The sequence below is a fragment of the Elephantulus edwardii genome, unplaced genomic scaffold, assembly GCF_000299155.1.
Source record: "Elephantulus edwardii isolate Elephantulus edwardi_28Jun2011 unplaced genomic scaffold, EleEdw1.0 scaffold00001, whole genome shotgun sequence".
NCBI classification, from domain to species: domain Eukaryota; kingdom Metazoa; phylum Chordata; class Mammalia; order Macroscelidea; family Macroscelididae; genus Elephantulus; species Elephantulus edwardii.
The window spans coordinates 1,852,567-1,868,729 of NW_006399751.1; the positions used below are offsets into that span (position 1 = coordinate 1,852,567).

At 36.8% G+C, this 16,163-nt stretch overlaps 1 protein-coding gene across 2 annotated transcripts in view; it reads right to left on the minus strand.

The window, feature by feature from the left end:
- The window catches only part of AP1G1 (adaptor-related protein complex 1, gamma 1 subunit), an 86,101-nt gene that overhangs the window by 14,035 nt on the left and 55,903 nt on the right, over window positions 1–16,163 (minus strand). For both annotated transcript variants that reach the window (XM_006878632.1, XM_006878633.1), the window contains 10 exons: window positions 15,451–15,506; window positions 14,805–14,918; window positions 11,856–11,996; window positions 11,080–11,134; window positions 5,517–5,639; window positions 5,242–5,331; window positions 4,191–4,318; window positions 3,033–3,137; window positions 1,043–1,184; window positions 739–865 (listed from right to left, as the gene is read on the minus strand). In XM_006878632.1, the coding sequence (XP_006878694.1) occupies window positions 739–865; window positions 1,043–1,184; window positions 3,033–3,137; window positions 4,191–4,318; window positions 5,242–5,331; window positions 5,517–5,639; window positions 11,080–11,134; window positions 11,856–11,996; window positions 14,805–14,918; window positions 15,451–15,506 (1,081 nt within the window). The remainder of the gene's footprint in view (window positions 1–738; window positions 866–1,042; window positions 1,185–3,032; window positions 3,138–4,190; window positions 4,319–5,241; window positions 5,332–5,516; window positions 5,640–11,079; window positions 11,135–11,855; window positions 11,997–14,804; window positions 14,919–15,450; window positions 15,507–16,163) is intronic.

Consider the following 16,163-nt stretch of genomic DNA (forward strand, 5'->3'; position numbering starts at 1 on the left):
ATATCTATGAATTATCTTTAGAAAATTACATGATGTATTCTAGATGTTCTGAATTCTAATTTTGCTTCTTATTTGGCCTCTGCTATTTTCTTTTTGAAAAAATTTTAATGAAAGTTTATAAAGAACTTGGATTTTCATTGTTGCACCTTTACCTCCCTGTGCCCTTCTCCCCTGAGTTCGCTTCTTTCTTTGGGAAAAAAGTTCTTTTATTGTTACACAGTCTCCCCCACCACCACCTACTATGCAACTCTAACTCTGGACTCTTTGTCATGCCAATAATACCCAATCGTGTATTTTTTTTTATATAGTTCTCTCTCTCTCGTCAGTTTCAATGCCATATACATTATTTAACCCCTCTTTTCTTAGTTTTCCCTCAACCCCCTTATCAATCCTGTTCTATAACAGTGGCATTATGCAGTATTTGTCTTTTTGTGACTGAGATATAATGAGCATAATGTCCTCTAGGGTCACTCATTTTGTGTAATATTTCATGAGTTCCTTGTTTCTCAGTGCTCCACAGTATTCCATTGTATGAATATACCAAAGCTTCTCTATCCATTTGTTTGTTGGTGGGCACTTGGGTTGTTTCTAACTTTTTGCTATTGTGAACAAAACAGCAATAAACATGGGTGTGCAGGCCTCCCCTATTTTCAAGTAATTCATGTGCTATGTTTGGCATAGTTTTTCCCCAAAAGTCTTTCCCCATCCGAACATGAGAAAACTCTGGTCTGGCCCCACCTGTTAAGTTGATGTCTCCAAGCAAATCAAGAAGTTCTCCACCAGCAGAAGCAGGTTTGCTCGTTGGTGCAGTAGGAATAACAGGCGTTAAATCATTTCCTCCCAACAAATCCAGTAAATCATTGGCCTAAACAAGAAAATAAGACCTGAATTCCTTAATCATTTGTCTAATCCAAATCCAATGCAAAGCTCTTTCAGTATTTAAAAGTAAAACAAGGAACCATCCACCCACCCAGGAATATTAAAGATAAGCAAGTAAAAGACAGGACCATTAGGACTCCCAGCTATCCAAGTACAAAGCTACCTGGCTGGTGGGTTGCGGCCCAGAGGGTGGTGGTTTGGTCTCTAGCGGAGCTGGTTCTGTTTCTCCATTAGTCTGAACAATCTCAGTAGGGCCATTTGTGGTCACTTTTTCCATAACTGGCATTCTTTCAAGTAGGGCAGACCTAGAAGAACCTGAAGTGGTTAAATTCTGGGCAGTTAACTTCGATCCCCTACCCAAAACAATCTCTACAACTATGTTGAAGTCAAACAAGGAAAGGTCTCACCCCTTCACCACACATTCTAAAATAAGTCAGATTATAAGAATGCATGACCTAAATGCATGGCAGGATTAAAGATTGTCAAGGAGTCATGAACTGAGTAATCACCCATTTGAGGCTAACTCCTAAACTGTTTCAGTACAAGAGAAAATGGGGATCCAAGGAAGACAAATTGAATAGATACTACACTGATCTCAATAGGAAAGAAAGTATGCAATGAGTAGTGGGTGTTTTATGGGGTCTAAGTGGCAATATCTAAGAACAGATAAGGAGATTTAGGGGCAGCAGGTTTATGTTAGTGAGGGTGGAACAATTTGGGAAAGGAGGGTATATAAATGGTCATACAACAGGAAGGATGTAGTCAATGTTAATTATACATGTAGAAAGTACTGAATTGGTGTATGTTCTGTTGGTAGATTTGCAGAGACAAAAAAACGTATTAAAAATAGAAAAATACTGTACAACAGGAGAAGGGAAATATCAAATATACAAAATATTAACAGTGATGAGATTAGAAGGAAATTTCAGTTGGAAAAACAACACTCTCCCTTCTTAAGTAAAAACTTTACAATGAATGACTGGAAACCCTACGTCTCCATAAACTTTCATAAAAATTAAATAAAAAAACCCACAAAACTTTTAAATACTATATGTTTCCTATTGCCAAAAGGGCCCTTCAGAGTAATGAGAGAAGATCTTCACCCTGAAACCTACAGTGTCCCTTTTCAGCAGGAAGTAGCTAAGAGAGTCCACCGCCCCATTTTCCTTATGAATCAGGGTGAAATCTCTCTCAGGGAGGAGTGACAGGGAATGGCAAAGGACGCATGGACAAAGGAGATTAATCAGAACTGGTTTTGATGGGGACTGTGGCAACATGACAATGGAAGCTGATCCTCAGGGAATGCTGCTTTACTGGAAGTATTTTTGTGAACTTATTTTGCTTTCTCAGTTATATTTGTCTGATTATATATAAAGGATTAAGAGACAAGGAAAAATGAATCTTGAAGAAAAGAAATTATGCTCATCTTAATGATCTCAAAATTATGATTTAAACAAAAGAGGGGGAAGTGAGGGAAGCCAAATATCAAATTTACTAATAGTAGACCAAATGCTGTATCAGGAAATGAGGGAGGCTTAATACAAGCTAAAGGTCACCTTGTGGCACTAAGGTGTTCCCTAAGAGTCAACATTGTTCTTAGTTTGTATCAACTGAATCCCTCCCTCCTGAGATTAGCATAAAGAGGAACTTGGCCTTATCTATAAAAGACTTCACCATTATCCTTTTTTTTTTTGTACTTCCTTATGATTTTACTTTGTTTACCCTCCTTATGATTCTAAATAAATACTCAGAGAAGCATGGCTTGGCGCCTTCAGTCATGGGAACTGCTGGCCCCCTGTTTTTCACACTCTCTGTTCTATAGATAAAAAAAAAATGTCAAATGACACAATGTGAATTAAGGAATTTGTGAAACACAATGTATATGAATTTAACATAATGTATACAAATTTTGTATGCCAAACAATATGAAAGAAATGGGGGGAACAAAAAACCCTACCCCAAAGTGAGGCAAATATTCCACACCAAAAGACAAATGGAGAATGAGCAAATAGTTAATGGACTTTTTTAGAGGCTAAGAGTTAGATGGATAAGCAAAAGCAGTCAAGCAATTAGAACAAAACAGGATTGTAAAGTCTAGTTAACCTAGCACAAGGAATGATGATGGTAATTTGAGCTTTCTGTTTTTCACACACCTCATGTGGTCATACTTCTTAAAAAGTGCATTATATTCCACTGCCCTCTGCTGGAGTTCTACATCAATGCTGCTTCCATAGATGGAAACCACTTTCTTAATTCGACTGGGAATAAAAACACAAAGTCATAAAAAAACAGACAGAATAACATTTAAATCTGAGTTTTCTTTTTAAATCTGAGTTTTCTGGTTAAATTTTTAAATTCCTATCTTTTCTTATTAATTTACCTATATTTTTCAAAAACATCTTTTCATTATTCACCTGACACCATTACCATTACATAATTGTTATGTTAGGATTTTGTTAATTAAAAAGAATATTTTGTTTTATATTTCTTTTGTGAAGCCAAAGAAATAATTCCTTGTCACAAAAAAGATAATTTTTTCTTTAAAAAAGGAGAAATTTGTACTGCTCATCTCTTACTAATTTAAAAATAAACCCTAATTAAAAGGGGAGTCAATACATAAGTAACATTAAAGCTCTCAATTTAAAGAGAAAATTAAAAACACCATTTTAAAATTAAAAACACCTTACATTAAAAAGTAAAGTAGGAAATCGAAGAGAATTAAATTTGCCATAAATATGCTTGGTTGGGAAAAATGACCTAAAAAATGAATTCATTGTGAAAAACAGAACTGAAGATTTAACCCACCTCTAAACTTTCATGATTTCTTCCTATTAAGACATTTCAAATGATAATTAAAATGTAACTTTGCCATTTAAAAAAAAAGCCTGATTTTAAAAATACTTTTCACCTTAAAAAAAAAAATCCAAGGTAGATTGGTATGAGGGTGGGAAAAGGGAGAAAAGGACAAAGTACATATTAAATAGGAATTGTTAACTCTTATCACAGGTAATGTTGCTGTTGGGTGTCATCAAGTCAGAACCAACCCCTAACTGACTCTCCAACAGGTTTTCAGGAGCAGTAAATCACAAGGGAGGAGACTCCCCATTTTTCTCCTGTGGAGCTGCTGGTGGATTTGAACTATGTGCCTTTGGATTGCAGCACAGCTTCTTACCACTAGGCCACCAGAGCTCCCTGTCACAGGGTAATGATATATGCAAACTCATTTCACTATTCTATTTTTTTCTATACTTGAAATTGTTATTTTTAAATTACGAAATGACTGGTTTATGGTATTTTCCCTCAATACTCACTTTACAGTACAGGTGAATCGAGTAGAAAGCTTCATAATGGCAGTGAGGGCGTAACCTCGTGTCACAGAGGTGGACATATTAGAGATTAGGACACTTTCTAAAATATCCAACACTTCATCCTCTGTTACCTGGGGAGAAAGGAAAAAAAGCCATGTACACTGGACGTTAACAGAAAGCATCTAATTCTGATATCAATTCACAAAATACCACCAAGACAATTCTTCAACTACAAGAGTTTCAGATACAACTTGTCTTCTGCCAGGATATCTGTCCTAGATACAGAGCTCAGCACAGATTGTTGTTGTTACATGCCGTCGAGTTGTTTGCAACTCATAGCGACCCTATGTACAACAGCCCTAAACCCTGCTTTATCCTGTTCCAATCGCACTGTCTCTGACACACCCATCCCAATTACCCCCGTCACTGAATCAATCTATCTCATAGAGGGTCTTCCCCTCTTGCGCGTCCCTCCACCCTCCCAAGCATGATGTTCTTCTCCAAGGACCTGTCCCTCCTTGCAACATGCCCAAAGTATGTCAGACGAAGCCCCAGAATCCTTGCCTCCAAGGAGTTGCTTGGTTTAATCCTCTCCAGGATATATAGTGGGGCAGAAAAAGTATTTCAGAAAACTCCAATTTGGGGCTGAGGGCCTTAGTACTGTTTCATTAACAGGAGGAAGGAAAAAGACAAGCAGAGTTCACGTGCTGCCACCAATTTTACTTATAAGCAAACAGGAGCACGGACACATCTCATTTCTTCTTATCAGTCAGAAAGTAAGAGTAACAATATAATTCAGTTAAGGCAATGAGTAAGAGGGTACAGAGACCCCTATAGTAGTTTTAAATTCTCACAACAGCCTATAAAGTTTCATCTCAAAATGTAGATTTCTCAGAGTAATTCCAGTAGTATTGTTGCTGCTGTGTAATGAGCTTCCTAATTCTAGTATTACTTTTAAAAAGTCTTAAATAAATCAAGCTCGACTGTCCAGTTATACTACTACTCTTCATTAACCAAAACCACAATTTTCTCCTGTTCAACTGACAACAGGTACCTGAATAGGCTCTTCCTCTTCACACTGACCAGATACAAGAAGATCTCCATATTCACCTATACACCAGGCAGCTACTTGGACCAAAGGTTGCTGTCAACAGAAAGTTACCAATTGTCAAAGATTTGTTTGTTCAAAACTATTTAACGCAAATCATGGGTCATCTAATCATAAAGGTTAACTCCAAAGCATATCTAGAGTGTTAGAATAAGACATGTCAGGGAAATAATTGGTAATTTTCCTGCTAAAGTAGAAAGAAAAGCAAATGAAGGACTTACTTGAGAATAATCACCAAGAATTGCTTTGTATAAGCGTTGGACAGTATAGGCATGTATTTCCACACTATTGGTTATTAGCTGGATCAGATTGGGGACTGCATCGTCACGAACATAACTTCCTGCCTGAAAGAAAATGCAGACAGTTTACCCCCAGAAACACAGGGCAATGAAAACAAATGTTAGCAACTGTTATACAAAACACCCTCACAGATAGTCCTTACCCAACAGATAGTTCAAAAGTATTATTCGCTGTTAAAACTTTTAAAAAGAAATAAAGTATCTCTTTGTCAAAAGCAAAATACAAAGGTTTAAAATCTCAATTCTGAAAAAAATTTAAAAAAAAAACTCAATTCTGATAAATTCAAAACTGATAATGTCTAAAATTTCAAAAATTTTTAAGTATATTCACTGGGAACTAAATTATAATAAAATATGGTACAACTAACAACTTCTCTCGCCTCCTATGTGTTCCCAACAATGGTGTTAAAAATATGTAGGCTAGCTACAGGGTCATGTTATAACCACTGTTTACTTCGTTACAGACCCAAGCATTAGTCATAGGAATGGCAGAGTATTTGTATTTCATTGCCCTGTTGGTTTTTTTTAAAAAAAAAAAACAAACCACACACAACAAACAAACCTGGTCTGTTTAATACTGATATACAATTTTTAACCATGGAACATAGTATGTTTCCTATGAGGAAACAAAATCCTGGCCTAGTTAGAGCATATAACTAACTAGTACTTTGATTTAGACATTCAACCAACTGAATCTATGCCCAATATCAGTTAACTCGGTCAATTTCTCATTGCCAGACAAAACAATGGGTCTGATTTACAAGACAAAAAATAAGGTCTCACCATGTGTATCTTGGAAAAGAGAAAAAAATGAGATGACTATTTGTTGGGAAACACAAGACAAAGAAACAGGATGGCTAAATAGTTTTGCGTGCTGGTTTCGGGGTTTTTTTTTTTTATTTAAAAAGGACAAAGGTAAGAAACTCAAAAGTAGGCAACTGGTGATATGACTAAGGTATTTATATTCTTCCCTAACCAGAGTATTAAATAAAAGAAAGCACCAGTATGGTCTAAATTACATGCATACTAAGAATATTTTCTCCAACAGAATACACCCTTTACTCAACTTCACCCATAAAGGTCATATTTTAAGCCGTAAAATACATTTTAAAATTAAAAAGAACAAACATTACAGAATAGAATCAACCAGAAATTAATAATATAATCACAAAGTTGATTCACAGCAAAATTTTAATGCTATCATTCCCACAGAGAGATGTTTCACAATTTATTTAACCATTTCATTATTTGGAGACTTCCAGATGTTCCCTGTTTCCCACATTATAACTAAGACTAGGATGAATATCTTGGTATATATTTAAATATACTTATTCTTGAATTTTCTAAGATAAAAGTCCTAAATTCTAAATTAACAAAGCAAAAGGTAAAAATTAAAGAGTTGAGCTACATGCTACCAAAGTGTATTCTAGACAGAGGGTGCCACTTCACATCCCCATCAAGTGAAAAGTAATTACTACCTGTTTCTCTACTTCCTAACCAACCAAGGGAATTAGATTAAAAAGGAAAATTAGTAGAAAATAATTCCTCACCTTTACTTTACTTAGTAGTTTTTTACTAGTGAGGGCATTTTAAAAATATTAGCCATTTCCTTCTACTTTTGTGAACTGCTTGCTCAAATGTCCCTGGCAAATCCTCCATTAAAAGATCTGGTTATTCTTACTGGCACAATGTGCAACATACCAGGCTGCCAAGCAAAACGTCATTGGTTCAAATTCACCAGCCACTCCCAGGGAGAAAAGATGGAGTATCTCCTCCCATAAAGATTTACTGCATCCAAAACTACATGGAGGACAGCTACAAGTCTAAATCAACACAATGGCAGTGGGTTTGGGTGGGTATTTGTTATTGTTTTGTGCCATCATATTGACAAGAACTCACAGCAACCCTGTGAAGAGATTTGAACCTTACCCTGTCCTACTTCACTCTCATGATCCCTGCTATGATCAAGCCCATTGTTACAGTTACTGTGAGAATTAATCTTGTTGAAGGCCTTCCTCTTTTTCTGATCCTCCCCACCTTTACTAGCATGATGTCTTTTTCCAAGGACTAGCACCTCCTGACATCAGGCTCAAAGGAGATCAAGTTTCACTGTCCTTGCCTCTAAGGAGCACCCTGGCGCACATCCTTCAAGGCAGTTTGTTCTTTTGGCAGTCTATGGGATAGTCAGTATTGTTTACCAAGACCACAATTCAAAGGCATCTAGTCTTCTTTGGTTATCCTTATTCACTTCTAATGTTTAGACGTAAGAAGTAACTGAAAAGACTCTAGCTTGGATCAAGTGCACTTTCATCTTTAAATTGCTAGCTTTGCTCTTTAGCATTTTGGAAAGGCTCATGATAGAGATTTCCCCAATGCAACAAGTCTTGATTTCTTGAGTGCTGCTACCATCGGTGTCGACTGTGCAGACAAATAAAATGAAATCACTGACACATTCAATCTTTTTTCCATCCATCCATCCATCTATCTATCGCCTATTGATCCAGGGGTGAGGATTTTGGTTTTTCCTGACGTTGAGAGTAATCCATATTGAAAGTTATAGTCTTATGGGTAAGCAACTTTTAGAGACTAAAAGTTAATATACAGTCATATTACAATGTTTTCCACCTAGCTGTCATTTACCTTTTGACTTTGTAGATTATTTTTCTTTTGCTACACAAGGTTTTAATTTTTACATAGTCAAATTTATTAGTAATTTCCTACTTCTGGTGGTATAATTAGATATCATTTTTTTCCATGCGACATTTTAACTATTAAATCTCTAATCTCTACCTATTTAATTGAACGTCAGTAGGTGCCATCCAGTTGGTACAACTCCTAACAACACTATGGATAACAAATAGGTTTGTTCTTTTGGGATTTCACGACATACTCAAAACTCCTTGCAAAGACCACAATTCAAAGACATCAATCATTCTTCAGTCTTTCTCATCACTTGCCCAACTTTTCCATGCACAGGAAGCATCTGATAATGCCATGGCTTGGTGACTTACACATTGGTCTTTAAACGGATGTCCCTGTTCTTGAGCATTTTAAAGAGGTCCTTGACAGGTTTTCCTAATGTTTTTTACTCCTTGACTGCTGCTACCACGCACAATGAAATCAACAGCTTTAATCTTTTCCCCATATAATGATGTTGTCTACAGTTCATCTGTGAAGATTTTTGTTCTCCTGATGTTGAAATATAAATCATATTGAAGGCTGTGGTCTTTCATTTTCCTCATTCTCATGCCATATTCTTTTTATAGTTCAGTTTCTCAAATTATTTACTCAGCATTTTAACCAGTATGGGGAAAGGATGCAACCCTGACGCACAAGTTTCCCAATTTTTTTTTCTGCTTTGTTTATTATTGATTCTTATGCCTACTTAGTGTTTCTATTGGGTACATCTACAGCTGTCCTCTCGGTTGCTTTTGAGTAACCGTTGTATTTATATATCCACAAAAACAATGAATAATTCTATCTTCCTGAGAACTATTTCTATATACCTGTTTCTTCATCAGCCGTTAGTACTGAGACCAAAAGATTGATGTTATTGTTGTTAGGTGATATTGAGCAGAGTATGACTCATAATGACCCTATGAACAACAGACCTGAGCCCTGTCCTATCCTGTGCCTTCTTCATCATCTCTGACACACTGGAGCCCATTGTGGCAGTTATTGTGTCAAGCCATTTCATTTGGGATCTTTTTTTCCTTTGCTCTCTTTTTTTTTTTTTATGAGTGTAGATCCTTTTTTTAAAATTAGTTTTAATTAACATTTACAGAGATTTTGGGTTTTCATTCATTCATTGTTGCACCGCTTTCTCCACCCTCCTCCCCAGTCCGTTCCTCCCTCCCCCCATGTCTGTTTTAATTGTCCAATTGCCACAGTGCCCGCCAAAGCCAGTTCTGATCAATCTCCCTTGTCAGTGTGTCCCTTGCCATTCCCTATCTCTCCTCCCTGAGAGAGACTTCACCCTGATTCATAAGGAAAAGGGGATGGCGCATTCTCTTAGCTACTTCCTGCTGAAAAGGGACGCTGTGGGTTTCAGGGTGAAGGTCTTCTCTCATTACTCTAAAGGGCCCCTTTGGCAGTAGGAAACACATAGACTATTATGGAGATCGACCCTGGAATTTAGATGCACTGCCATCAACCGTGCCCAGCCGTACATGCTCATATCCTTGAAGATGTATCATGGAAGTGCTGCAGCCTTCAAACTGCAAAGCAGCAAGATGTTCTTCCTTTATCTTGAGTTTCAGCTCATTTTTCCTTTGCATCTCAGCGATTTCCTCTGGGGTGGCTAGTACAGGTGATGATTGTGCTACAGGTGGTGATTTACCAGCATTGCTGAGTCAACCCGAGGGCAGGTCAGTAGTGATGCAGCTCCCGCCGGGCCGCAGCTCCCGCCGCCGGCTGTAGTGCATCTTTTTACCACTAAGCATAGTAGAGTTCCTCCAGCAATCGGGTGATGAGACTATCCACGTTCAGCTCCCCGTCCGCCATCTTGTCGGCACTCCCGTCCTGCCTTCCCGGGTCCAGGCGCAGGCTGGGCCGCCAGCGAGAGAGCGGCAGCGGAGAGCAGGGCGAGGTGGGCAGAGGGCAGCGCCATGGGCCGTCAGTGCGGGGCCCCGGGGTGCAGCCCCAAGTTTCCCAATTTTAAGACATGCAGTAGACTCTGTTCTGTCCAAATGACGGCTTCTTAGTCTATTTGCAAATTTCACCTGAACACAATTAAGTGAGCTAGAATTCCTAGTCTTCATGTTATCCACAGTTTATTCTGATAAACACAGTTAAATGCCTTTGCATAGTCAATCAAACAGAAGTAAACATCCTCCTGACTGAATGACAGAGTAGCTCCAAATTTCCACGTTATTAAAATAAACTTTCAAGTATAGTAATTCAGAAGGACAGATTTAAACAGGACTGTACCAATAATAAATATATGAAAAAAAGAAGAAAAACTTTAAAAATCAAACCAGTGAATTCTAAAGTTCTAAATCCAGAATATATTTAGCCATTTTAAAACTTTCCACAATACCTTCCTATCATATCAACTCATGAGGTCCCACATAATCAAGTCCCCATTTATTTCTCTCACCTCACCCTTCTCTCCTCTCAGTCTACTAGCTTCATATGCCTTCTAGATGCTCTCCTGGAAGACCAAACCTATTGCCATCTATGGTACTCCATACTTGCTGTTTCTCTTAATTAATATACTCTTCCTTCAGATTCTTTCATATGACTGGCTCCTTACTTCACTAAGGTCTCTACTCAAATGTGACCTCTGCTAAGAGATGTCCCTCAATTATACGATCTCAAGTATTTGGCCACCTGCTTCATATTCTACTGCATCTTACCATATTCTGTTATGCTGCTTTATTCGCATTAGCAATTATCCTTACATGACATTTTATTCCACTATGAATTTCCTATCTCTCCAACTAGAATAGTCCCTGGCATTTACTAACTGAAGAAAGGTACTTACCGTTGTTAGGACACGCATAATAGTGTCTATATGCCACCGTTTGGAAGGTGCATACCTGAGAAAACAAAGGTTGCACAAGATTAAAAACCTGGAACATGCTAATTGTACTGTGCTCAGTGACATTTAAAAATCTATTTTTAGTCTTTTTCAGGTTTCTAGATTAGGTGATTACATTTGGAAACATTTCACTTTGAAATCTAGCAAGAAGACTGCTCCATTTCAAGGGGTAATGCAATGGTATAAAGTCTAGCTTGGATGCGTCACATATTATTGCATCAGGAGTTACAGAGCTAAAAAGTAAGACTCTATATCCAGTTTCTCAGAAAATAAAGCCTGAATTCAGGGGCGGAGATGAAAGAATAAAAGAGATTGTTTTCAGGCCCAGACAATACCAGGCCTAGAAACTCCTTCCCTTAAATTCAGGATGGCAAGAGATTAAAGAATAGTACTACCATTAAGATCTTGACATAATTCCTCCTTAAAGTTTTATAAAATGTAGAGGCTATAATTTTTGTACTGCTTTCACAAAAAAAAAAAAAAGAAAACTCTGAGAGGTTAAAGAACTGTTTAAGAAAGAATTGTTATCAAAGTGAGGGTTTTTAATCGAAACACACTTTTAAAATGCTAGCTATAAGGGACTTCTCAAAGGTCTTATTACTGAGAACTAGAAATCATAATGTGCTTTTAACATGCTTACAACATTTCCCAACATTTAAAAAATGTTTCCAAATGGTTCCATGTATCTTTGACCAATAAAGTTAAAAATGAAATCTTACTTTTCTGCAGCGAGGAAGATTCCAGATGCACAGTCTGCCTTAAATTCTGGCTCACATGAATCCAGAAAATAAAGTAATTCCTTCATCATGCCTCGGATATTATTCCCATTTACTAGGGCAAAACTCAATTCCATTGCACGCCTTGCAGGAGGAGAAAAAACAGTTATGGTATTGACAGTTGAGAATGAAAGAAAAGATTCAGCTGTTTTTTCTGTGATCAGCCTTAGTAGCTCGGATCATGTTTTTGAACAATTGTATGAGCCCTACCCTACACAAAATAGTCAAATAAATCTATTTTTATGTTATCACAACTAAAAAATTCATTGTCACAGAGCTGGAATCTACTGATTCTCCAATAGATTTTCCAAGGCATTTCACAAAAGAGAAGACTGCCTATCTTTCTCTCAAGGAGCCACTGGTAGACTCTAAATGCAAGAGGAGCATGGCTGCTGGGTTAGCATTACAACTCCCTATGGACTAGGCCACTAGAACTCCCAAAGATAGCTTTAAAATTCTGAATATTCGCTTTTCTATGAAAATGGTACCAAAAGCAAAGATGGAAGACCCTGCCCCTCCCAAACCTGAAGCCAAAGCAAAGGCATTAAAGGCCAAGAAGGCAGTCCTCAAGGGCATCCACAGCCAAAAAAAGAAGATCCACATGTCACCCACTTTTGCAGCCTAGATACTTATTCGACTCCAAAGGCAGCTCAAATACCTTGGGAAGAGTACCCACAGGAGAAACAAACTTGACCACTATGCCATCATCAAGTTTCCCCTGAGTCAGCCGTAAAGAAGATAGAAGATAACAACACACTTGTGCTCACTTTGGATGTCAAGGTCAACAAGCACCAAATTAAACAAGTTTTGAAGCTCTATGACACTGATGCGGCTAAGGTCAACACTCTGATTAGGCCTGATGGATTATCCCTGACTATGATGCTTTTGATGTTGCCAAGAAAATTTGGATCATTTAAACTGAGTCCACCTGGCTAATTCTAAATACAATTATTCTTTCACACACATAAAAATTCTGAATATTCACTCAACTCTTTCTCCTACCTCCCCCCAAAAAAGGTCTAAGAGAGACACTATTAAAGACCAAAAGTATGGTTTGCTTTCAATTAGTTTAAAAACTCCATAGAGCTTTAGAGATTCATAAAGAGAACAAATTACCCCATGGTAACACTACTCAACATTAGTCCTTCAAAATGTGATGTATCATGATTCTTCACCTTCTTTTATAACCTTACTTCTGCCCAAAGATGATGTAATACGGTTTACATCAAAAAGTATGCAAAAAATTGGCAATTTGTTTTATAAAAATTAAAGAAAGAAGAAAAAAATGAAGGCTGGGAAAATTATTATGTGTTAGGTGGGTAAATGTAGTTTTCTTAACTCTCTCGAATCTGGCAAAAAACGCAAAACTAAAAATGTTTACCATGTAAAAAGTTATAGGGTTACTAAAAATGTCTTTATGTTAGAATCAGTAATTTTAGATATATTATTTAAATGACTTCCAAAAACTCAAATTTACTAAGAAAATATTTTTATCTTAGCTAATACACAAGCAACAAAAATCCAATCCTTCCATAAAATAGATTGAAGATACCGTGTTAAAATATTTTCATTTATTCAATTAATCCCACATGAGCCTATTATGTAGGTATTTTCTAACTGAGGTAAAATGACTTAACTAAGTTATACATCTCTTAAAGAAGAGCCAGTATTTGAAACAAAGCAGTCTAGCTCTATGTCTGGGCTCTTTGAAAGTCTGTCAGAGAAATACAAGTTTCACTTTTTCAATGCAAAGCCCAAATATGAGCTACAGAGAAACAACAATACAGTAGAAGTAAAAGGTCTGAGTTCTATTCCCCAAGTCTGCTCCTTCCAAAGGGTAAGATTTAAGGTAAATAATCTGATCCCTTCAGGTCTTTATTATAACTAGTCTAATGACTGGCTAGTTTTTCTCAGAGGCTTTCTCTGAGAACCAGCTGATGCTTATAAATTACTAAAAAAAGCATTATGTAAAAGTTGATGTCAGAGTTAGGGTCTTAATTCTCTTTAAATTGCCCAAAAGGTTTAGTATCTGCTGTTTGCAAATAAAAAAAAATTAAATGATTCAGTTACTGCTTTTAGAGATTATTTAAAATCCTTTTCATTCTGGATTTGACAACCAAAAAGTCCACTGAGGCCTAACGCAGCTAGGTTTCACAAATAGCTACAATTCACCCATGAGAAGAACCAGTAGAGACACTACAGGAAGAAGTGATGTATGCCTTTTGAAAGTGCTACTTGTCACCTAACTGCACTTCCTGGATGCATTGTTCTAAGAAATGCCGCTAACTTCAGTACCCTAGGACGTGAGTACTGTGAGAACATGTGTGCTGTCAGTAATTTGAGTTTCAGCACTGTGTTAAGACACTTAGCCGATGGATCACTCTTGTTTCATCCTCCAGCACACACTAACTATAGTACTTCTATTAAACTTCTGCCTGGCGCTCATCTGTATGTTAAATAAAAGCAACAAACCAACGACACCATCAGTGTATTGTGTGTTTCAGTATTTCTTACTGACATTCTTTTTTTTTTTTTAATATTTTTTTTCTTCTTGTCTATAGTTTTGTGGGTTTTTTTTTTAATTTAAATAGCATTCAGTTGATTATAAATATTTAGTATTGGCTTCCCATATCTCCCCCCTTTTGTTTTTATCATAATTATGTTATCATGTAGATGAGCACTTACTGTCCAAATATCTCCCTGCCAATTCCCCTGTTTACAGAAGGATTCACTCTGCAGGCAGAGCTCCTCATCTGTGAACATGAGGGACTACATAAATGTTAACAGTAGCTTCTCAAAGCTATTATAAAGTATCAGATCAAAGGGGCTTAGGACTATAGTAAGGTTCTCTCACTTCACTTAGAAACAATACACCAATAAACAGTTTGTTACCGTTTTATTGAGACATCCAAATCTTTTAGACAGTCCACAATTGTACTTCTGTGCCTCTGTACTGCATTATGATCTGTCTGCACAGTTTTCAATAAGGATGTGAGAGCTACATATCTAAATGAAACAAAATATAAATTTAGATAGTCTTCCTCTGACTACATAAGGACAAAAAGTAATCAAGTAGCTAAAAGAAAGCATTTGTTTATAATAATTCATAGAAAAAGACAGTTATAAACACCAAAATACAAGAAGAAAATAATTTTCATTTTATAGTACATTCATGTCAAGACTGCCTTTATATAGTTGCTAATTTTTTCTAAGATTTAAGCTTACCAGATCAGGCATGTCATCTCTGTTCTACGCTACTGGGACAGACCTAAGTAATCATCTTGAAGGTCAAATGGCCCACAAAGCCAAATAAAATAACTGGCCCTTTGCAGAACAAGTTTGCTAGTACCCAAATTATAGGACAAAAATGAGTAAAGAATGATGTGGCAAATCCACGGGTTCTTTAAAAACAGTAGTTTTAAGACTAGATTATTTTTAAAAGTCCTGCATTGAAGTTCTAGATTCAGTACTCAATAAATACTGACCAGTTTCAAAATAGTGAGTTTATAATACCCAAGATATTGTTCAGTTGACTTACCTAATATTCTTGTCATTATTCAGTAAGAAACGCCCCAGGATATTTATGGCTAGGACCTAAAGAGAAATAACATAGGTTTAAAAACCAGGAAAAGTGAATATTTTTATTGTTCTCTGATCACTTCCTAGTCTTGGGTAAGTGAAAAGTGCTTCAAGGTGGCAGCTGTTAAGTCATACTGAATCCTAGCAAAAGTAAACTAATAACTATAAACTCTAAAGGCAATGTGTGCTTCAGTATTTCTTACTGACATCAGTAATTGACCCAAACGTCTCTCTGCCAACTCCCCTTTTATAGGAGGAATCACTTTGCAAGCAGAGCTCATCTGTGAACACAGTCGAATTGCATAAATGTTAACATTAACCTCTCAAAACTATTACAAAGTTGATATTATTGACATAAAATTAAGTTTTATGTCAACAATGACTGCTGAAATTCCTTCAAAGTTTTGATGTGCATGGAAGAGCAATACTAATATAACCTTTCCCCAGGGAAATGAGGCAATAAATATAAATATTTTAAATTAAAATGTAGCCTCTGCTTCCAAAATTTCATGTCTGGGAAATTATCTGACAGATATGACTGTGTACATGCACAAAAAGCTATACTGCAGCACTACTCAAAATGTCCATTAACAAAAAAACTTGTTGAAAAATAAACTTTGGTTTGCGCGTGCGCGCAGACACACACACACACACACACACACACACACACAC